The following is a 24144-nucleotide window of genomic DNA, read 5'->3' on the forward strand; positions in this document are numbered from 1 at the left end:
CGACAATCTAATTAATATCACTGTCAAGGCAACCAAACAGGCATGAAGGCTCAAAGCATATTTTATTTGTCATTGTTTTATGAGGACATTCATTTAAGGCTGTCTTTTATTCATTTATGATAGCTCTTATCTGGCCTTAACATCGCGGTTGTTTTGCAGTTTGCTGATTAAGTTTGCGTGTGCATGTGTGCGTGTCCAAATACACTGACACTTCTTTAATTGTATTGCTCCGGCGCTATCTGAAGTTAACTCGTAAAAGTGAAGTCTCAAGCAGATTCCGAGCGTCGGCCCCTATTTAAGATTCATAGAAAAGACCATCCAGCCCAATCAATATCTACTTGAGATTTAAGTTGCATTATGTGTCCCCTTCACAGGCATGATTTAAAACATCAGCACAAAGTATTCTTAATTTTATTGCTCGCCGTAAATTAAAATTAATGACGCTGACATCCACAATTAACAATGAAAAATGCAGATTCCTATAATTACTTTAGCTGCGATATTGTTTTTCCGACGCCGCTCAAGGTGGCTCCTCAACATTCAGTAAAACACAAAAAGACAGCTTCATTACATTTTATTTGCAATAGGAAACAAAAAAAAGGGTGCTCTGAACAAAAATCCACAGCTCATTTGGGAATATCGCGCCATGCATAATTAAGCAAATTTGATTGGAATTAAGCATGACTTCTTTTGGTTGGGTTTTAATGAATGCAAATCAGGCATCTACATCCCTAAGATTAATTTCAGCCAATTAAAAAACAAAGCTTGTTGGAAAGTGTAAAAGTGTTCAAAGCAGGGCACTAAAGCACTTTCTCTCTCCCCCCTTCCCTCCCCTCCTCACTCGCCCCCGTCCTCTACTCATCTCATCTTCATAAGTTGCACTCAGGAGAATCCCCCCTCAACTTTGATCATTAGCATAAAGTTACAGGCAAACACAGAACTCAATTGTGACAAAATTTAAGTAGTATCAAGTAGCATCAGTAAGAATGACTGGCAATAACTATTGGATATCTTAAGAATTATAAGTACAATAAATAAACCATATACGTGATACTTTTAAATGATACATAATAAAAACAACTTTCATGAGCTTTTATAATGGTATTCCCTCAATATTAGCTTTCACAAAGTTGTATTTTGATTGATTTGTACACATTGAGTAATCTTTTACCTACACCCTATCCCTGCACACTTCTCTCTGCTTACTCGTAAACAATTTATACTACAATGCTATCAAAAAAAAAATATATATATATTTTTCAACAGTGAATACATACATTAAAAACAGCTGCTTGCTAGCCATGAGTTTGAATTATTAAAATGTTTTTGATCAGTATTGTGGTTTATGATTAACAAAATCTTAAATAACAATCTATGTATGTTAAATACCCTAATCAAATCATAAAAGGTGTTAAAAACTGTCTTCCTGTAGGCTTCATCACTAATGCAATTCAAGTAGTCCAAATAATGCCAGAGACTACCCATAATCTTAAAATAGATTGTCAGATTGTCATTTTTCTTTGTTTCATTATATTTTCCCATCTTGTAGTTGCTTGTGAAACTGACATGAATAATCTCTCTCTTGTTTTTGGCTAAGGCCCCTGATGATATGATATGAATAATGATAACACACATATCCAAATGTCTAATAGAATTTTAAGTGGTATATTTATGTCTGTTCAGACAAGGTTGAGTTTCTTCATGCCATTTTCATCCTCTCCTCTCCAATTAAAAGTGTAAAAATATCAAATTATCAAATTAGATGCTAGTCTCTAAAAACTGGTCAAAATGGTGAATACATTGAAATGCTACAAGAAAGAGCAGGCAACAGCTAAACCTGGACACAAAGTCAAATCTAGATCTAATGCATTGACTGAATATAAGGCATATAGATCTATGTAGGGCAACAAAAATAAACCAATGAAATCTTAACCAAACATGTACCAATTTTAACTCTGACTCTTAAAATATCTTCTATTTTTTATAACTAACACTTGCTTTTCAACACTTTCAATCAATTATTTGACTACAGCTGTACAAATAAAGAACAGTATTTTTCCAACATGTGTAAATGTGCATGTCAGTTTCTACTACAACATAAAGCATTTAGACTTTTAAATATGTCATTGTTATGGAGTTTTGACAGCACAAAATATGACAATTACTCTACATTAGTTTACCCACAATAATGTTGCCCCAACCTCAAATCAACCTTTATCAGTGTTCAAGAGTGTTCAATCCATCTGACTTAAGCACTCAGGAGATCTCATCCAGCCATTTTCCATGTGAAGGCACCAATGCACACCAGGCCAGTGACAAATAATGCACTCTCTCCAATAACAAATGCCACTGCCTGGCCCTGCACTGTCTATGGCGGCTGTATACATTATATTCAATCATCAAGAGTGAAACTAAGCTAAGCACGACACTTCCACATATTGTGGGAAACTATAGAAATATATTGGCATGGAAAATATTATGAAACATGTGCACTGGAATGGTTGGAATGTTCTATGGCATTAAATCTACTAGCATTTAATTGTGGGTGTTTTTATTATTTAAAATACATTAAATATACATTCTAACTGTGAACATACTCACCTCTCCATAGCTTTGACCCGTAGCTTGGCCATGGAGTTACCTTCTCCAAATTTATATATCACCCACAGTCCTTTTTTTTTTTTTTTTAACACCACTCTTTCCACTAAAGTGTGCACATAAAGCTTTTTTTCATTCTTTAGACAAGAGTTTTGGCAAAAGAAAATATCAACCTATGATGGAGATTTCAGGCTGATAGCTGATGCTGATATTGGCCAGCCGATATAGCGGTCTATCTCTACTTCAATGTTTCAAATTTATATAATGAGTCAAGTTTAGGAACTGCTGTTTTTTATCTGTCTATTTTGGAAGTCAAAGGTGTCTTGCCTGAAATACATCACTGTTTGCTGTATCTTTTAGCTTTTAGCTATAGAGCAATGGCTAAACTCTTATTATTTGAATTCTATTACTACATATTGAGGCCAAGCACCTTCAGGCTAATGCTAATCTGCTCACGCGACTCGCCCTTACACACTTGCACATTGATTTGATCTCTCACATCAAAAGACAAACAGTGGCTGCAAGTCAGCACTTCCCTAGTCAATGTCATTCCTTGAAGTCTTGTCCTCATGCATGTGCACCTCGGCAGGCCTCCAGAGGGACTACGGGCAATCAAATCTATCGGCATTTCTCTAAAGGAGATACATGCATGGTGGAGGTAGCCAAAGTCTTCAAGAAGGGACGCTCGTATTCACCTGCTATAGTTGGAGTCTTGCTGTTTATCTTGAAATTATTCCTTTACCTATACCTGTTACAAAGCACTCATTAATGTTGTCTTTTAACATCAAGTCTCCAGCAGAGACGGGGAATAAGTTGCGAATGTTCAGAAGTCCACTCAAAGTTGAAAGCGCGGCGAGAACCCCTTTATGTGTTGCCTTAATCGTTCAAAAGCCCCCGTCCTCGTATGCCACTTGCGTATAAGCTCTTCCATATGACGAGAAGAATTAATATTTGGCCTCTGATGCATTGGCTTTTGAAAGAATAAAAGGAAAGTGAAGGAAAAGCATTATCTATTCAAGGAGCACCGGGAATTGTGGGACGTTTGGGTTGTAGCTGCTGCGTCTCATTTTGTCTGTTGCAGATCACAGAGCGCACAGACGCCTGTGTTTCCGTGGGAGAGACGGAGAGTGGCAAATTGTGCTGTTTTATTAGAACCCTGTGGGAGAGTTTTGTAGAGGCAAGGCAATGCTACTGAGCCCATTTGCATCATGCTAGCAGTGAATAGATATGATAATATTATGATACACTGGAATCACTACAAAAGTGGTTTATGTGATGAGGTTCTGTAGAGACTGCCTGTCTGCCTGTGCCCTGCATGCAATATAAGTGATAAAAGTACACTTACTTTTACAGTTTCTATAAGATAAAACCTGGAAAAAGGAGTGCAATGGTTTATTTACTTTTTATGATATCCTGGATCTTACAGTAATAGAGACCCAACTTGGATGTATATTTTATGTATATTTCATATTGCAACAACTTTATACAATATATTGACAATAATAAATAATCTTCTTTGCATAATTTTCAACCAGTATTAAGCACCTCATCTATTCAAGTTAATATGAATTTGTGCATTGATGATGTGATAAACTTGACTTGAACTTCTCTTAGATTTTTCTATTTTGTGACTTTGTAGTAGCATGGCGTCAAGAGGATGCTGTGAGCAAATGGCCATGACAGTTCTTCTTCAGGTACCTTTGACAGTTCAAGTCTCTTCATGATCTCACCACGTCTTCAGTCCACTAAACAGTAAGTGATACCTTTACATTACATGGGATTGCATCAGTCTTTTACACACATGGTTCAAAATTATGCTTTACCTACATTTTTATATCTAACAATAACACGGAGCATAACTTACACTTAGCACTTGAACATGACTGGTGGAAATAATGATTATTTCACTGCTGTTCTCCATCATTTGTTCTACTCCCATTCTATTTAGTGTTTGGCTATTGTTAGTGCTTTCCTGGTTTAATACATTAACTGTGACGCCTTAGGCTTTTCATTTTATTCGGCACAACCTCATCGCTATAGACTTGGCCTTATGCTTACTTTATGCACCAGGGCCCACACATTCAAGTTCAGTAGAGCAGACCTATGTGCCTTTTGAGGCATTCCAGCCGCATTATTATGAAAGTAAAGTGTTCGTACATTTGTAACTGCAATTGCAAGGCAGTCATCGGTGTAAAATTTGCCATTCTCTGTTCGGGTGAATGCAGTGAGAATTCAGAGAGAGAGAGACGTGTAGCCTTTATTTCCACTCATAATACCACAACAGTGAATATTATTATTCCATGGCTCAAACCAGTGAAAGGCTATTCACTGCATTTGTTTCAGTGTCCTACAAAAAGTCTGACTATCGTGAACCAAGCCCTCAAAACATTCTATGCCATCGGCCGTGTCTTTTAAAAGTACTTAATTAATTTTCATTAAATTGCTTTGAAATATTTGAAAAGAGGTTAGTGTGATGGGAAAAAAACTAGGTGTAGGGCTAAATTGTGAGATGTTAGCGAGAGGAGGGAAGCCCAAGGGACAAGCAGGAGGACAATGCTGTCTCTTGGGAGGATTTTATGCTGCTGAAGTGAATTTGAATACATAAAGGAGAAGAGGGCCCAATGGAGAGAGGGGGGTACAACATTCCCTGTGTTCTTCTGGTCCCCTGTGTGGGAAACACAGCCAATACCCGGACTTTCTTTTTGCATTTTTTCAATTATTAATGTGAGTTTTCAGATCTGCAATTGCCCTTCGTTGTCATATTTTAACTCTTGTTAATCATTTTCCAAGTCCACAGAAGAACTGTTCTTGCTCCGATGAGGTTCAATGCCTGAACAAAATCGTCATACTTTTGTCCCTTGTTATTTTCTGTCTACCTGCCAGCTACATATTTCAAAACCTCAGCAGATTTTCATAACATTTGAACTGATAGGCTTTGGGCCAGATAAAAGAATCTTACAGCACACAGCACAGTGTATTATATAAACCTTAAGAGGATATTTAATTGTGAAACTTCACTTTGAAGTTTGATCATAGTTATAACGAGCAAACAAAAGGAAAGTCAAGAGGCCTCATAATGTGTGATTCAGTGACAGTGAGTGCTGCTTTAAAACAAGAAAGTTCTGGGTTCAATTCCCGGTCCAGGCTAGTCTGTGTAGACTTTGCCTGTTTTCTCAGTGTCTGCACATTTTCTTAACTTTCTCCAACATCTGTAATCATCTGGGACAGCTTGGTACATTTGTTCAGCTCGATGTGTAGAACTTGTATGTACATTATATTGACTGAAAGTACTTGACCCTCACCAATATATACTCTATATTTTATGTGGATATGCTAACCCGCTAGTCACCACGTGTCAAACGGCAAGTGAACATGGGTGCTCTTTTGGCTCCATTGACTAAATTCCTATTCCTAATATGCAGCTGACTCCAAATTCACCCCTGTAACTGCCAGCCTCATAAGCTTCATTTGACTGGAGCTATACGCTATGGGCGACATCACACCCTTATTTCATTCTTTATACTTTCTATTCTCACTACCTACTATATGAATTTTAACATTTATTATTTTTACCGACCCCTTGTGGCTGGGAGTATCATCTTCGTGCATGCTGAGATTTGAATCCCCAACCATGCAAGTCTATATCAACACTGTTTGATGTAACTGCTACTCCTAAAAGGCCATTTCAGGCTTCGAAGAAAACAACACATTACAGTGATGAGATGTCAGTGAGCATTGAAGAAAAAGCACATTTGTTGAGTATTTTCCTGCGCAGTCTGGAGACGCCCTGCACATTCTGTTGCCAAAGTTTTCCTGTTTGGTCTGCTCTCTTTACTTGGGCCCTTATCTGAGCATCATTCATTGCCTGTGTGAGATGGCTGCACTTGGCCTGAGCTCGGTGTGTCTGGCTCGCTCCCATAATTCTCCTCTGTGCTGGGGTAAAGACACTGCCCTGCGCTGTTTGGTCTCTGAGGGAAACTAACAAGTGTGGGAGACCTGCTCTGTGCCATGGCCACATAGTCTGAGCTATGACATAATCTCATAAAAAAAAAACAAAAAAAAAACAAGTATGTGCATGGATCAGGCATGTCACTTCCTATTTCCTTTCATTTACACTGATAGTCATTATTATCAGCCCTTCACAGAATTGTTCTTGTTTCACATTCTAAACACCATTATTTTTATATTTATATTATATTTATATTATTATTTTTTTTTTATATTATATTTTTGGGATTATATGAGGGATAAACAAATCATGATTGTCTGATAATGTCATTGGAGAAACTGTTCATTGAGGATGTAACTCAGGACAAATGGTAGTCTTACCAAGAACTAGCCAGACAGCAAATCTTTACTATGCACCCAAAAAACATTGATCTTCAGTTTCAATATAGTAGCCAGATGTTAAAAAATCTATAATAAAATAATAATTGAGGGAAATCTGAGGAACTTCTGTTCAGTCTCTGAAGGAAACCAGCAAGTGAGACTTGCTCTGTTCCATGGCCACACAGTCTGGCCTATCTTTTCTTGCATCTAGGGAGCTCAAGATGATGTTTATTCAAAATATAATGCTATCAAAAAATCTAAATAAAGAAATCAGTCAATCAAAAAAGCAAAAAAGCATATACACACATGTTTATCTGGCTGTTTATGTCTCATTAACTTTTATTTGATTACATTTGATTTCATAACCAAGTCACATATTAGAGGAAAAGCAATTTGTGGGACTGTGGGAATAAAAGAAACAAGGAAACAAGGAAAAAGGATTTCCCTTTTGTTTGGTTGTGATTTCAGTAATTGTGAATAGTTATAATCGTGGTCTTTCTTCTGACAATAATCACAACACAAAAATCTGATATTGTGACATTCCTAGTTACATCTTTTTTGGGTTAATCTTTTCCTTTGTACTTTTCGAATAGTTTGGAATTTGTTTAGATTAAAATCTTTTTGTGAAATCCTGCAATGTGACTGCTGTGATATCAAACTAAAGTGAAACTATATTAAATATTTTTTTGACAGAAAAAAAACAAAACAAAAACACTAAACTAAAAAAAAAGTACTCATACTAGTACTCATACAATAAAGTATTCACTAATATTGTTTTCCCTTTTATTATATTGAAATCACTTTAAAAGGCTTGTTTTATTGACAGTATGCATTAATGAAATCTAAAGTGCATTAATTAGCATTGAATTGTTTATTTATTTATTGCAAAGCTCCATAGACTTCACAGCACCACTATCAGCAGCAGCATCAGTGCTGTATTAGTCATTGAGGCAGAAATGATTAGCCGTATGTTCCTGTAGAGGTCACTGTTGTGTGCTGTCATTAAGGCTCTTTGTGGATCTGTGGTTTCTGCTACAATTACACTGACATTGAAGAGTGAGAGCAAAGGAAGGACAGATTACAAAGTACATTCTTAAACTGCAAACAGCATTATTATTATGCCTCTAATCTTACATTACCATTCTGTAGTTTTATGTTGACATTGGAGCTGCGTAAGTCAAATCAAACCAAATAAAGAATGTTACGTACATATGTCTGAAGTCCTTTAAGTCTGTAGAGATTATTTCCAGTCCACATTATGTTAATCCCCACATTTGCGAATATGAAGACGACTGTTGCGAGCAATTATAAGTAGGCTTTATTACCAAAGAACACAAATTAGCCAGTATGAATGAGTTCGTCCTCTGCATTTGTATGTGCCATTTATCTGTGAAAATCCTTGTTTATTAACCACCAATTGCACATATGAATCAAGTCTGTGGCATTAATCACCAAGTACAAGGGCCCAGATGGTACAGTCTTAGCCAAGCTTGAATTAACACGTAGCACTGAGTCGCGGCTGCATCAAGATCCTCTCAAGGACCTTTGAAGAATGACATGAATAATCATTGTTGGTGCATTCATAGTTTATTAAGTCACTAGAGCAGAGTGACCTACTGCAAACTAGGAGATATTACAGGGCATCGTGCCACTCCATCAAAATGCTACACCGCCTTATTTTGTGTACTAAGAAGAATAACACATCCAAGAGAAACAATTTAGTATCATAGAAGATAGTCAAGGGCAAACACCTGTGCTGACTTAATATTGGTCTCAGGTCACTGCCTTTTCTCCTAATTAAATCTCACTAAATGTAATAGTTTTAGTCTTGTCAATTGGTTTTCATGTAACGGTTTTGGTGTAATTGATGGAGTTATGGGTACCCTTGCTCATAGGGCTATAGTTGTGAGTACAAAGGCAGTGTGATTTTGTAATAAGGTCCTCTTTTTAAACTTTATTCTCCAACTTTGATTATTACACATCACACCTATATTTATTAAAGGCCCCATATTACGCAAAATGTACTCTTGTGAGCATTTAGTCATATTATAATGTCCTCAAAAACATACCTGGAGTTGTGTTTTTTTTCATTCACACGTTTGAGTAAACCTTTATAATTACTCATGTCTACATCTCTAAAGCTCAGAATATTCTGTTCCATCTTGTGATGTCATGAAGTGGTCGTTTTCAAGTTAACAGCTAGCTTTTTAGTTCAGTAGAGATAGGAAATTCCAAGGCTGAAATTAACCAAATGATAGCGAAGGTGTATGGAGTTTAAAAAAACCCCATAATGCAGCATTTTCTTTATTACCATATGATGTCACAAAGTGGAACAGAGGTTTTTCAGTTTAAAAGAATAATTCAGCCTAAAAATGTAGGATTTGTGTGTTAAACATGTGTGAACGAAACACATATTTTAGACTTGATTGTTGATTGATTTGCTAATTATAATATGGGCCATTTAAAGAAATCATTGTGGAAGTTTTGAAAGTTTTGTTTTTGCTGTTTTCTTAATGTATTAATAAAAAACATACTTATTGAAGAAAGAACCACTTAATGTTGATGTATAGTATAGTGTATGAATAGTAGTAATAATAAATCATCATTGTTAAGCATATTTATTTATGTGAAAATTCATTAAATTAAGTGTTAACACAAGTAAATAAATTAAGTGTTAACACAATAACTGATAAAACATTACATCAAAACAGCATATCGGATATACTGATAGTGCCCCCTTTGTTCTTCTCCTCTTTGCTCAAGCTTAATTTATTCATTCGTGCTGATTCCCTGATTCCAAAGGACATTGCATCTCATTGCTTGTCACTTGTCTCCCAAATTCCTAAAGGTACAATTAGCATTTTGTTTGACAAAATGTTGAAAGGTTCATAGATTGATATTTGCAAAAATGTTGGAGGCTTTTTTCTGAATGCAAATCGTGACATTTATTAACTTTTATTACGGATACTGTGTTTATGGATTGTAAACTCTGCATAGGTTTAATAGGAATATAGTAAAATTACAATGTTTAAACACAATCAGCGCGGCAAAGCTAGAGAGTGTGTCATTTAGTTGTGTGGCAATGAAATGTTTTACTGGCCTTGATTTATGTCCTGTGCATGGCATTTGTAATGAGAGCGAGCAACACTGCAGCGCTCCGTGTTCCAGGAAACTCCATTTACAGCCCATCTCTTTGCCTCCCGAGTGTTTTTCCCCTGTGAAATAATGTCAGCACTTTCCCACCTTCAAAGTCCTTTTGTTTCCAGATCTATTAACAATTCTAATTGTACAGGAACACTTGTTAAGTACGGCTGGTAAATAAAGCCGGAAACGCATTATTTCCTTTTAGTGCAGATTAAAGGTACAGCGATGGCGGCGCGAACACACAGTAATGAGGTTTTAAATAAAAATGCTGGCAGGGAGCTTACACCGCTCACTGGTTTTAACTGCGCTAAGCACTTGGTTTGCCTTGATGTTAAAGGGGAACATTATTTCACCCTCTAATGAAAAATACATCTTTCCACCCTCCTATCTGTTAATTAACGTGTTTGTGTTCTAGGATTGTAGCAAACGGGATACAATCACTACAATCTGATTAAAGTAAGTGATACATAATAGACATTGTTTTGCTTGGGTCTTTCTGTTAATTGAATAGCTTTGTATTCCTCGGAATGTTTTTTCCTTACAGTTTGGCCCGGACCACTCGGCTCTGGGATGCCCCTATCTTAATTATGCATCGTTTTCCAAATGCGGTTCAATTTCCTCAGCAGGACAGTTTCTGTTAACTGCTATTTTTAAGGCCAATAACAACGTCAAAGCTAGAGATGATTAAAGCAATTAAAGTTTCCCTTTGTTTTGGAAAGCAGAGCTCAGATAGGGCCCAGTGTGTTTGTACAGCATTTATTAAACATTGACTAAATGGAATTGAATCTGTCATCGATGAAGTTTTCTCAGACAATTACCTTTTAGCATGGCAAACAGTGTTTCACTCAGCCCACATCTCGCCAGCTCTGATTAGTCATTTGGTTTCATCAAGCCAAACTCCGATACTCCACTACAGAGGGCTGGATATAATTTTACCAACAGAATTTCTCAATTAGCATAGCACATCTTCTCCATTAGATAAACTGCCGTGGAGAGTGCGGGCTGGTCTAATCGGTTTAATGTCCGTGTAAACTATAATCTCCTGATTCTAAAAAGAAATCCCTTAAGGACATAATTCGTATATGCACTTGTCAGGAGACACTTTTAAAGACAGGGAGCTGAGCTGCTCAAGACGGATTGAATGGTCATGTTACGCCTATCAAGCTTTTTCTCTCATATGTGGATGGATCAGGAATGTCACTTCCCATTTACTTTCATTTACACTGATAGTCATTAATATTAGCCTTTCACAGAACTGCCCTTGTTTCACATTCTAAACACTATTGCTGAATTTGTTTTAAGATACATTTTTGGGGATTATATGAGGGATAAACAAATCATGATTGTCTGGTAATGACACTGGAGGAACTGTTCTTTGAAGCTGTAACTCAGGACAAATGAGAGTTTTACCAATACCCAGAGAGCAAATCTTTACTATAGCCAAAAGCATTGAAAATCTATGAAATGGTTTCAATATATTTAGTTTTGAGTAATTTCAAAGTAAGCCAGCTGTTACAAAATCTATAATAAAATAATAATAATTGTTGGAACACTGAGGAACTTGAGGATGCGGTCGTCTCAGTGGAGGTTGCCTTGTGTGTGACACGGAGACATGGAGACATTGTAAAATTGTATGATCTGTAGATTAAATGCTGTAACATTGCTAAGCCCTCTATAAAACTTTTTTGAAAATGTAGAAAACTTTTTCTGTAACTGATTTCCGCACACTGTTTGTGCATTGTCAGCATTAAATCACTTGTGTCACTTCAGGTCACAACATTGCTCTATCTTTTCTATGTTTCTCTATAAAGAACAGCGTCAGTCTGCATAGATTATATATAGATGCACTTTTGCATGTGTGTGTGGGAATGAACACAACCATCATTTGGAGAAGTGCCTTCTCCGTCTGTGGTCTCATTAGATCAGAGTGCTGGACTGATGGTGCATCTGGATCCTGAGAGCAGGTTCTGTCAGAGACTGTTTAGCCATGAGAATGGAGAATACAATGTTTACATGCATATCATTGACTTCATCATACACTGCAGGCTGTATGCAACACAACCTCATTCTCTTTGCATCACGCCAAGAGTCACTCCATTGATTAGCCTTCCCTGCTCCCAGGAAATGGCTCATGCATCTCGTGTACATTATAACAAATGTTCTCTTTGCATTACAATTGAATTGTGATTGTTATGTTCAATCAATGGGGAAAGGTCACGGGATCGCTCCTGCCAGCGCTTTAATGGAGAAGTCGATGAGGATTCATTTTAATCACTGCGGCTGTGGCAGAATGAGCACAACACTGAGAGACTGTCAATGGCCCGGTAATTACCGCTGTTTATACAGGTTTGGGCTTTAGCAATTTAGATATCCACAAATCTCTGTTTCTCACACCTCTGGAGCACAGCCCGCCGCCTGGTGCAAGTGAAGTACTGCAGGACAGGGCCATATCTGCTCAGGTGATCACACTCAGGATGAGGGGGGAAATGGACAGAACATTTGGTGCTGATGTTTTCATAAAGATGGAATTTTACATAATCTCTGTGAAATGACCTGACTTTTGCATTTTTTATAGTAGAAGTAAAAGATTCATCGACCAACAGTCACCATAAACTTTTAAATATAACCTCTTTCTTCCTCTCTTCTCTTAAAATAACCCTTTGGATCATGTGATTGGGGCCACAGATAGATTCATTTCACTTTCACTTAAAAACTAGAAATAAAAATTAAGAATAATGCAATTAAAAGGAAAATATAGCCTTTTAAATAGCCTATGTTCTGTTTTCTAAAATATTTATAGTCACAGTGGTACTAAAACATGCTGGAGTTTTGTTTGTTGTGTCATTCAGTCACATTTGTGTACTCCTGTGTATTTATTTAGGCTGTCTCCATCAAACCTCACCTCCATTGGTGGTAATCCAGAAGTACCGCTCAGGGTTTTTTGAGTCCACTACTTGTCCTGATCATTTCATCTCTATATTTGCATTTACAGCAAAGCTAACCAACCTCATGCTTCACTCCTCAGTGTTTCAGTAATTATACTCTGTGTAGGCAACAGTAGTACATGTCTCTACTTAAAAAGATTGTTTTTTTCTCGCTGTTAAAACCACTGCTTCTTGTCCCATAGGGTGTAATAACTGAATATGTATTGGGATTTTGTGATATGGTGTTGTGTATCATGTCATGTATAGTCCTGTCATTCAAAGCCCTATTACTAATATCAAATGTTTTTGTTTAAAATGTATGACTGTATTTATCCTTACTAGTAAAGTTATTAGAAATTTGCATTTATTCATCCTATAAAGTAATCTCATCCTATCAGCCCTTTTTGGTCATATCTGGAACAGGAAGTCCAGGTTAATTTAGCAGAATTTAAAAATAACATCTCTCTCTCCCTCCCTCCACCACAGCACCCAGCGTTGTGTTTTAACTAAGGTGGCATGTTTGTGTTGGCCGCTGTCGCAGGATAGATGGGGTCAGGGCAGTGTAACCTTGGAGAAACAAATATGCATGATCAATACACGCTTTATTCTGAGCATCTAAATGATTCTTATGTTTGAAGATGCCTCTGCCCTCTTATTTGCCTGCAGTCAGGAGATTAATGCAGATGAGGTAAAAGGACAATTTAAAAGAGTACACAGCCGTGGTGCGTTCACATGTCATGTAATCATAGGTTACGGGAGCGTTCTGGGCACACACGGCTAAGTGATGTTACAGATAATGAATTGCCTTTGAAATATAATACATCGTGAGTGGGATTCTTTGTACTGCAACTCGCCACAATTAAAGTTATTTATCTCTCTCGTTTTTGAACTTCATCAATTATATTGTGATACACTTAATGTCCATAAGAGGATGATGTATGATTGGTCTAATTATTTCTTATTCACCATGCTTTCTAAAGCATATCAATTTTGTTAATACCATGTAATTAAAAGACGTCAGGGCGCTACAAGTTGCTGGCTGTATTAATGACTATGAAAATTATTTTAATTAAATAGCCAATTATAGAAAAATCCTAACCATGAGAATTGACATTTAAATGAATTCAATTTAAATTGCTTTTCAACATTGTTTTATCAAACCTTTATGGGCTGAATAAATTATTACATCAAACAATATAGTGTGTCATTGATCATGCACAAATCTTGTCCCATATCCATACATTTTCCAGCACTTTCCTGATGTAATTCATCATTCAGGGTGATTAAGTTCTGACGCAGCCATTTGTTTACTGCGCTCTTATCCACATATACTGGACTTCTCACAAACGCAATAACAAAAGCAAACTTTACACAAATGGCCTTTTATTAAATGATACAAAGTTAACAACTGCAGAAAGAGTGGATGCTAAAAATGCCATCGTCTGAAGTAAATATTTTCTGAAATTTTATTATACTATTAAGCAATTGGTGCAATAATCATCTCAAACGTTGTAGTGCAAACAAATATTAAAACTTGGTACTTGTATTTTGTACTATTGTATTTTATTGTGAGATATTGTTGTCCTCAAATGTGACAGAATAAAAGTTTAAATATTTGACTGAAGATTAAAAGCATTTTTACTCAAAAACTAGGGGGAAGCACCGATACAGCTTTTTCAGTTCCAAGATCGGTATCAATGCTGATACCCGATGTTAACAAATGCAAGTGTAGGGACAGAAAATGGCACTTATTTCCTTAAAACACTGCGAATTTATTACATAAGAGATCCAACTGTGTTATGTAACTGTTATTTATCCTTAAAATAACTACTGGACAGCTTTGTATGAATAAACATTCACACACTATGAGGCGTTCCAGGCCAATTATATCCAATTAAAAGGCCCAACCAGAATATCCGCTGAACTGATATCATGGAACCGATCCATAATCTGACTAATTTTTACAGTATCAGCATCGATTGACTTTGGTTGGATAGTTAATCTGGGAGGTGTCTGTGATATCATGTGATATGTAGTATGTTGTGGTAGTATTAGTCAAATTTTAATATAAGCATTATGTTAGTAAGTCCAGTTTTATGAAATCACACTTTTTGAACAAAGTTCATGTAACATAAACTACCAGCACTTTACATTTAGGTTTACTTTTTTGTAGTGTGGAATAAATAACAATGACTAAATGTTTTTTCCTTCACTGTTTTTTTTTTTTTACAATTATCAATTACTGGAATAATCTCTATTTTACTGCACATTTGTTTCTTGCCACTACTGAAATATTTACCGTACAATATAACATGTATATTATTTGTGCTGTACTTCCTTCATATGTTTCCACTTAAGTTGTTTTGCTTATTTGAATGATGCACATGCCTAATGCATACAGCAGTGGTATACAGGCCTCTGTGTGATTTTAGCTGTGTTTTCATAACTCTGGTCACATGCAGCCCACCCAGTTTGTTAAAAGGCTTTTGTGTCTAAAACATCAGACCGATATCCTGTGGTGCTTTCTAATGCGTATTAAGATATGCTGTAGCTTGTTTTTATATACATACATACCCTTAACGAAGGTCATTTTTCACACATTACAAGCCAAATGATTTGCAGTTAACCCATGCAAACAAGAGGTGTGGTGGGCAAACTGTTGTGACATTCATTGTATATAATGAAATCTTAATATGGTGCATATTTAAGTGAAAGGTTAGCAACATAAAGGGCAAATGGATTGGCTGGCAATGAATTTTAAGCAGCTATTGATTTTACACTACGAGCCACATCTTTCCCTGAATGATAATTTTGAAATGGCACAGTGCTTATCTTAACGCTGATCTGAAACAACAGGACAACACAGAGAGAATATTAGGACAACTCCACTGTCCACTCTGATAAGGAAATGATGTGCTTTGCATAGTAAATAATGCAGGCAATGGAAAATACTGTACATGCATTTTTATAGATTCCAGTTGTACACTCACAAGAGAATCATGTATAATTCGGTGTAAAAAGTATGATGAAATTATACATATATTCACATTTACTGTGCTCTTCTTCTATTGTTAATATAACTCACATCAGAACTAACATAACTGAACTGTACCAACTTAAAGAGGTAGCTGATTTTATATGAATCAATTATGAAATGTGCTGTTTGACCAATATAATGTAGAAGCAGAAGCATGCTGGTCTTGAGTCAGTGGATGAAGTGTAGAAAAAGTCGCTTCCTGGCAAACGGATTTGCCCTGGGACCATTTTTTCTTTTGTTTCCAAATATATAGTTAATTTGTTATTTTGTCAGAGACAAATTCAATTATTTAATTGTTTTGAAAACACAAAAATGAACAGACAAATGAGCTATACATTCTTCTTTCTTTCTTGTTGTATGTCTGCTGATGTGACTCAGTTTAGTTCATGGCCCTCCAGAGGCTGAAGTCTTTCTAAGCAGCTTTTACTGTGCATTAATCTGAATGACCATGAGACACTCTGCATCTGTTGTTTCTGCTATTTTATTTTTTTTCTTTACCATGGCATTATAACACTTTCAAATGTAAGTTTATTTTGTAATTTGCTGTTCTTTGCATACATAAAAATAGACATAGTGAATACAAATTTTATAGATTTGTTAAAAATGCTTTTTATTATTTTCAACAATATTTCAATATTATAATTGAAATAGTAGTAGAAATGTTATTTCTAATACCCTATATGGCCAGACATTGTACTTAAAAATATTCATTTAATCCTCCAACATCATAAATCATCTGCGAAATGCACTAAATTTGTAACAACTGCTGACATGAGAGATTGATAGTGCAGCTCTTTCACAATGCAATGAGCTGGAGATCAGTAATTACAGTCAAACTTTAGCGTATGACAACTTATAAGGCACTGAATCACTCTCCATCTAGGAACTGCAAAATCCCCAGACAGTATATTAGCGGTGTGGAGAACCAGTATGATTGGCAAAATAAAAATGAAAAATTAACTTGTGATTATGTTCGTGATGCCTTATTTTAAACATTTTAACACTTTTACTCTGAGCATTAAAAGTTTAGTTTTGATTTATTTTCAGATGGTCAAAACTGGAAAGTAGTTATGCAAGTAATGTGCTATTTGCTTATCAGCAGCATACTTTTGCAAGGCCTATAGTAGCTCAAGTTGACCCTTATTTTCATCACTTTGTCACTGTTTCGCCTGTACATTTGAACTACTTTGCAAAGATGTGCTTCTCTTTTCAAAAGGTTTTCAATGGATCACAGTTTTGTGTAGAACCTATTTAGTTCCTCTTTCAGACTTGTTAAATCAGGTCAGTATTAGACCTATACTATCAGGGTGAGGAATCAATAAGATCTAAAATGGATATAGACTTTTATTTGCAGGTCTAGCCTATTGGATAAAAGGGATCAGAATAGGAAGTATAGTCTTGCCTGTTAATTATTGTTTGTTACTACAGTGTATTAAAGCAATAGTTAGGTAAGCAAAACTTAAAAAAAAAAAAAAAAAAAAAAAAAAAACTAAACTAAAAAAAAAAAAGGCTAAATGTTGGCTCCATTGTTATTAAGAGGGTTTATTGAAGATGTAAGTGCATGGCAGGTGTAGAGTTTGAAAGCCTCTTTTATTACTTTTGCTGTGCTTAGCGAGGTAAAACCTGTATCGCATCGCGTATCATTCTAAAAACATTTATCTTATTGAGTACGGTGCAACATTTCAACAACTTGCGGCCCCTGTGAAGTGAGCACCCAAACCGGAGCCAGAGCAAAGAGCAGCGTGTTCTTCAAAGCGGAGTGTCCCCGTAGCTCCGCCCCTCTGTACCGTGTGACAACAACAACTCATCCACAGAGCGGAGCTGCACTTTTCAGCTCATTTTCCTCCTGTCATTCCTCCCCCTATCTTTGATCATTGTCCCGTCGCTGAGAGCCCCCCTCCCTCTGAAAAAGAAAAAAGAGAAAGAAAAAACTCACTCAGCACGCCTTTCTTTCTTTCTTTTTGACTTGCTAACTTTATGTGAGGAACTAAACTCTGGTGGATTCTTTTTATTCAGGGGTGTCTCTTCAGGCTGGCTTTTCTACTTTGAACTTCGGCGCGTCCTCTCGCTCCCTCCTGTAGGTGACCATGGCCGTACCGGCTGCTCTCATCCCGCCGACTCCTCTGGTCCCTCCGCCGCCTTCGATCCCCACTCCATCTGCCACCACGTCTCCGCCGTCGACAACTTCGTCCCCGTCTCCATCTCTCGTCGCTCCTCCGCCGTCATCAGCAGCCGCAGCAGCAGCAGCAGCAGCAGCAGCGCAGAATCTCTTCAGATCGGAGCTCCTGGCCACGGGCAGCCCGGGTCTCCCCAACCCGAACAAACCAGTCTACTCCACGCCGTCTCCAGTAGAAAACATACCGCAGAACAACGAGTGCAAGATGGTCGAGTTACGCGGTGCCAAAGTGGCGTCTTTCACCGTGGACGGCTGCGAGCTCATCTGCCTGCCACAAGCTTTCGACTTGTTCCTCAAGCACCTGGTCGGCGGACTGCACACCGTTTACACCAAGCTCAAGCGGCTCGAGATCACGCCGGTCGTGTGCAACGTGGAGCAGGTCCGCATCCTCAGAGGGCTCGGCGCCATCCAACCTGGCGTGAACCGCTGCAAACTCATCTCCAGAAAAGACTTCGAGACGCTCTACAACGACTGCACGAACGCAAGGTCAGTGCTTGTGGGATAGTGTGGATGTGTTTTGTGCCTGGTGCGTAAAGGCGCAGGAAAGTGCGAAGCGATGCTCGTATCAAACCAATACTTGTGTTAGCGCTTTACACTTGTAATAATTGCCTCATTCATGTTCAAATTAGTTTTTGCGTGTGTGTGCCAAAGCCATGCCGGCATGAAAATGATGCGGTAAAGGCGCACGTCGCTACCGGAGAGATGGGGAAAAAAGTTGTGTGAAAGTTTTTTAACACGTGCAGGGCAGAGTTGGGCCATCATGATGGATCGCCTGTCTTCTTCAGAACAAATGAATCGATAATGTAGTCCCTTCTACACTTGTCTTGAATAAACTTTAGATGCCAAACTGTCACAGCAAAAAATTACATCAACCTAACTAATTTTCATAATTAGGCAAAATATCATAGAGTAAACCTTTAACTAGTGTTTTATTACATTTAAATTTAACTAATTGGTTATTGACAGGCAGGCTTCTTAAAAGTGGTGCTACACATTGTAGACTGCTTATTTAGTGTAAAACAAATAATTAGACAAATATTAACAATAAAACAATTAACTAAATTTTTCAGCCTTCTTTCTTATACTTTTGTGTTTTACCTTTTGAATGACTTTTAAAACTTTCAGAACATTTGAGAATAAATGAAAGAGAACAAAGTAATATAACTTTACTCTTTAAGTTTATTATACCATTACAGCCTTAATATTTTTAAAGCATATAAAATACCAGGATTCACCAGGAACCCATCACCAAATGAGTGCATTACCCCCCATTACCAAATGAAATATATGTAGTTTTATGAGTTGAATTATAGAGTGATTTAAGCTTATAGGATCAATATTTGATTAAAGGGCATTTTTACTGTCCTGTTGCTCACAGCTATGATGTATCACTCAGTCTCTGCGGATGGTTCAGCCTGGTCAAATTTACCATCTTTACCTGACAACATGATTGATTCTCTATTGATCTGCTAGTCGCAAAATGAGCTGGAAATGCAAATATGATGGAAAGGCTCATATCAGTGGGGAATAGTAATAAACATTTCAAGTCACTTGGAGTACTTACTATGGAAGCACTTAGCCCTTAAGGAAACTGCATTAATTCAATGTTTTATTTTACTTATTTATTGCATTTATAGGCAGTCAAATCTATTTTACATAAAGCTTATATACAGTTTTATTCTTTTGTATATGACCATATACTTTTACATCCATACAACTTTTACATTTCACAGCAATTTCATAATATTGTATTATACATTACTATATACTATGTTTTCACACATTTTAGGTACATTATCTGCTCATCCCCTTCACATTTTTTCATAATTCTTTGATGCATGTTCTGTTATTAATTCTGAAAGTAACCGTTGAGTTTATATTTCACCTGCTCTTGTCTGTCATTTAGCATAATTTACATAAAGCATTGACAAAGCTGACCCCCTCTTATCCATAATATCGAGACCCATCCGTATATGTAGCTTCTTTCCTCCTCCTCCTCCCCAGTCCGGTCTCTTAGATCGGGGGGCTTCAGGTGACGGAGTGTGCGAGTGAACTCTGGGGGTTGTCAATGGAGGGATGGCCGGCGATGGGGTTAAGGGATAATGCAGTGCCTAGCGTCGCTTTAATGACGCTAAAGTGCTAGGCTATTACGGGCACATGGACAGCACTGTAATTGTCTTTGAAAGCAGCCAGGTTCTCTCCATGCTTTGGCTGAAATCAATCACTCAGACCTGGGCCTGCCTACCCGCCCGCCCGCCTCTCCTGCCTGCCTGCCCCATTTGGAGAATTACATCATGGAACAGGCCAGGCATCCGTGAGATAAAAGGTTATTTAAAAAGAGTTGATTTTATTTGCTGGGATGTTTCGTCTGTCATTTCATTGCAGCTGACAAAATAAGGCGTGCAGAGTTAAACAGGACACCGGCTGGCCTATTGGTGAAAACAACTTGTGGTGTAGTGTAAAGCACCAACATGTAGTAGATAAAATAGTAGCTGGGATCACAGGTTAACCAGCTCAGGTTACAAAACAACAGCCCGCCGCCAGAAAGACACTTGAGCTTTTCATCTCGCCCTATTACTACAATGTGACTGTTTTATTATACAGTACAGTGGCCTGATGACAATGCACTGAATACTTCTGCCATACAAAGGGCTGTACTATTTCACGTGCTGTTTTTCCCCTCCCATGCTCTATTGTGTTAAAACAGACCTCTCATTTTGCACACAGTGTGAATGTGAATAGCATCACAGAGCACCGCTGCGTCCTGCTGTTTTACTTTTCATGTGGACACAAACAAATGCAGACAAAATTCCCCACATCGTCATAACAATTTTACAATACATAAAGGGACTTTTCCAGAGTTTTAATGCACAGGAATTTAATGGTGAGGAACCAGAAATAAGAAAAAAAAAATCTAATGCAGCAGGTAGTGGTGATGATTTTATACATACTTCTAATGTTGTAATTTTGCAGCCCTTCATTTTGTGGAGTACTCTTGTGTCAGATTAAAGTAGTGGTCCTGCTCCCGCCCCGATGCAGGTTCAGTAATCTCCCCTGCATTCTGACCGTGGCCCCTGTAGGAGCCCTCCAGGAGCCCCCTCTGTTCCAGCTACTTGTTTTCCTTTTCTTTTTCCCTGCGGTGGGATGGAAAAGGTTCTTATTGCTGCGTGACACTTGAACTCTCTGAAAGGTTATTATAACACGAGGGGCGGTGCACAGATATCGCATATCTCTCATTGGTTTGCTTTTGTGTTTTGGAGGCAGGCAGTTCGACGCTAGGGCTCAGAAATGCAGCAGTTAATTGACAATCATTGTCTACCCCTGAAGGTTAACCGTACGCCCCAGACAATGTCCCACCGCTGGGAATGGAACGGCTTTTCACTTACATGCCCTTCTTAAATAGATTTCCCCGTCTCCAACATATCTGACTGTGAATGTTACAAGTGGCGGTCGCGCTCAAGTGACTTTAGCTTTAACAAATACATCTAATTGATAGTGCGATGACAGTGAGCGTTATGAGAGAGATCACCTCTTGTTCCTGTTTCCAGAGTGTTTATGCCTAAACACACATATTTGCAAATGACGGTAATTGTTTTGTTTAGCGCTCAGTGTGAGCTGCCACAGAGGGTGCCAGCTTGTCTCTCTGCTTCCTTTCCTCCGCTGAGCTCTCTTATAATATATTTGTTTTCTACAAGGCACGGATGTGTTTACAGGTACTCAGGGGAGATTTCTGGATTCCATTCAAATCATTCCCAGTTAGAGTGGGTGCTAAGATACCCGTCACCCAGCAACCACATCCAAGAGGGAGCTCTGGCGATAATAACTTCAAAAACAGAGTGACAGATGCCTGATTAGAGAGAGGGAAAGAATGAGAGGGGAAAACAGAGATAATGGTATACAAAGCTGTTTAAAATCCAAATTGATTCAAGTACTTTCTTGAAAGTCAAATTAGTTTTGGCATTTGGTGTTTGTTTGCACATAAAAACCATAAAAATATATTTCTTTCTTTATTTAATATATTTTATCCACCAGCGGGGCTGTGCCAAATTTGATTAGGTACAGTACGAGTGCTCAAGTCAACTGTGCAGTTGGCAGATGGCGTCAAGGTGTTTTTTCATGAACAAATAGTCTCCTTGAAAATCAGAATAGCTGGTTGCTTGACATTCATTCAGTTGGAACAAGTGCAAATTAAAAACATTTTCTGTAAAAATCCTTGCACTTTGGTTAACCAAAGCTACATTCATTTACTTGATTTCTATTAAGACGATAGAAAGTATGTTTTTGTATCGTGCAATCAAGCTGAGCCAAGGCTGACGGACCCCAGATTTCACTTGTTAAAGAGGCTTTGTTTGACACTGTCATTTGTGGATTTAGAGGCTATTTGCGAGGCAAAGAAGCCTGTATTGTTAATTTGCCTGTTGGATGTATTAGTTGTCCAAGCTCCTATCTTATTTGCATGCCTGTACTGGATCAGCAATAAAATTACCAATTAATTCTGGTGCAGAGTGAAGTGGTTTAAACCAAGTTTCCAGCGATCTGTCTGCTGGAGTGACCTATTTTAATCAGCCATAAAAGAGGCATTAGCCGTCTGTTTTTATGGACAACAGACCAAAGCTGTTGAGCATGTGTCAATTTGACATATCTGGCATATTGAAGCCGATCCCACTCTGCTTGTACCTGATGTTTTACTCTTAATTACCTGACAGGCCAGCCATAGATTTCAGGTCAGTGTGATTTTACCCACTTGTTCCAGTCAATGCAGGCTTGTCTGTACTCAGCAGCTCGTTCACATTACAGCACATTTAGGGAGCATGGCGCGAGTCACTGACACTTGGATCACGATGTTAAACACTACTGACAGAAGTTAGCCGCAGCAGATGAGATTTCCTGATTGGAGAAGGAATGTGCCTCTGTCTAATATGGTCACATATAGAAATTGATTTTCCTCAGAAATTAATTAATTTTTCATATAGCCCAAAGCTGGAGTTAAAAAAAGAGTGCACACTTGCTGGTTTCCTATTTTCCCCTCTTTTTTAAAGAATTATTGCCTAATCATATTAATACTTTTGCCCCAAGGATGAAAAGATAATTGTACAAATGCATTTGGAAATATGTATCACTGAGTATTTATGATTAAATTATGCAAATAAGCCGGCTCTCATCCTTCGTGGGCCCAGATTGTCTAATTAGGATTGATATGGCGAATAGATGTTGGGGAATCTGAATACAAGCATGTCCAAAGAGCAGAAAATTGAAAATGACAAGGCTGGAATCCTTAAAAAGTGTGTAGTTTTTTTTCTGCTGCTCCCCCCTCTCTCTGTCTAATTCGGCGTAGCTGTATCAGGAGTTAATTTTCCCCGGCTTCATTTCTCGTCTGAGCTGACAGGAAAAGGAATCCATCAGGGAAGCAATCTCAGATGGGATTCCACAAATTTCCTCCACTTGTTTTTTTCGCTCCCTCTTCATTTTGCGCTAAGGCTATCGGGACGGATCTTCTCCTGAGTAAACATGCAGATGTTATTCCTTCAGTGTCAGTGTTTTTGGAGCTCTCCACTCAATACAAAAGACTCCTCCTTCAGAATGGCACTATATTAAGAAAGCAATGTCAATCCACAAAACACTCTTTAATGAACATTCCATCTTTCAAAACTTTCATAGAATTCTGCTGGAGTTTATTAAAGTAAATAAAAATACAATACTTAAATTAAAAACACCGAAAGTTTATCAATATGAATATTCAAAAATGCACATTTGTTTAATCTCTAATGCTTCGGTTTCTGACCCAAACTCAAATTGGCCTTTTATCTCCAAAAAAAAAAGAAAGAAAAAAAAAACTTTTGTTGAGTTTATAGCTTTTAAATGCCATTGCTCTAATACATTAATACATCCCCGGGTTTAAACAGTGTTATGGAAACTTGTAGTATTTGTAACAAAGA

The 24144-nt window shown here is 37.6% G+C and overlaps 1 protein-coding gene across 2 annotated transcripts in view; it reads left to right on the top strand.

The window, feature by feature from the left end:
- The first annotated feature begins 17998 nt into the window (after window positions 1–17998).
- Window positions 17999–24144, top strand: part of dachd (dachshund d) — a 97909-nt gene continuing 91763 nt past the window's right edge. For both annotated transcript variants that reach the window (XM_055153773.1, XM_055153778.1), the window contains exon 1: window positions 17999–18694. In XM_055153773.1, the coding sequence (XP_055009748.1) occupies window positions 18120–18694 (575 nt within the window). In that variant the 5' untranslated portion in view covers window positions 17999–18119. The remainder of the gene's footprint in view (window positions 18695–24144) is intronic.

This window comes from Boleophthalmus pectinirostris, unplaced genomic scaffold (genome assembly GCF_026225935.1).
Source record: "Boleophthalmus pectinirostris isolate CB_2022bp ecotype Guang Dong unplaced genomic scaffold, ASM2622593v1 HiC_scaffold_1, whole genome shotgun sequence".
Classification (NCBI taxonomy): Eukaryota; Metazoa; Chordata; class Actinopteri; order Gobiiformes; family Gobiidae; genus Boleophthalmus; species Boleophthalmus pectinirostris.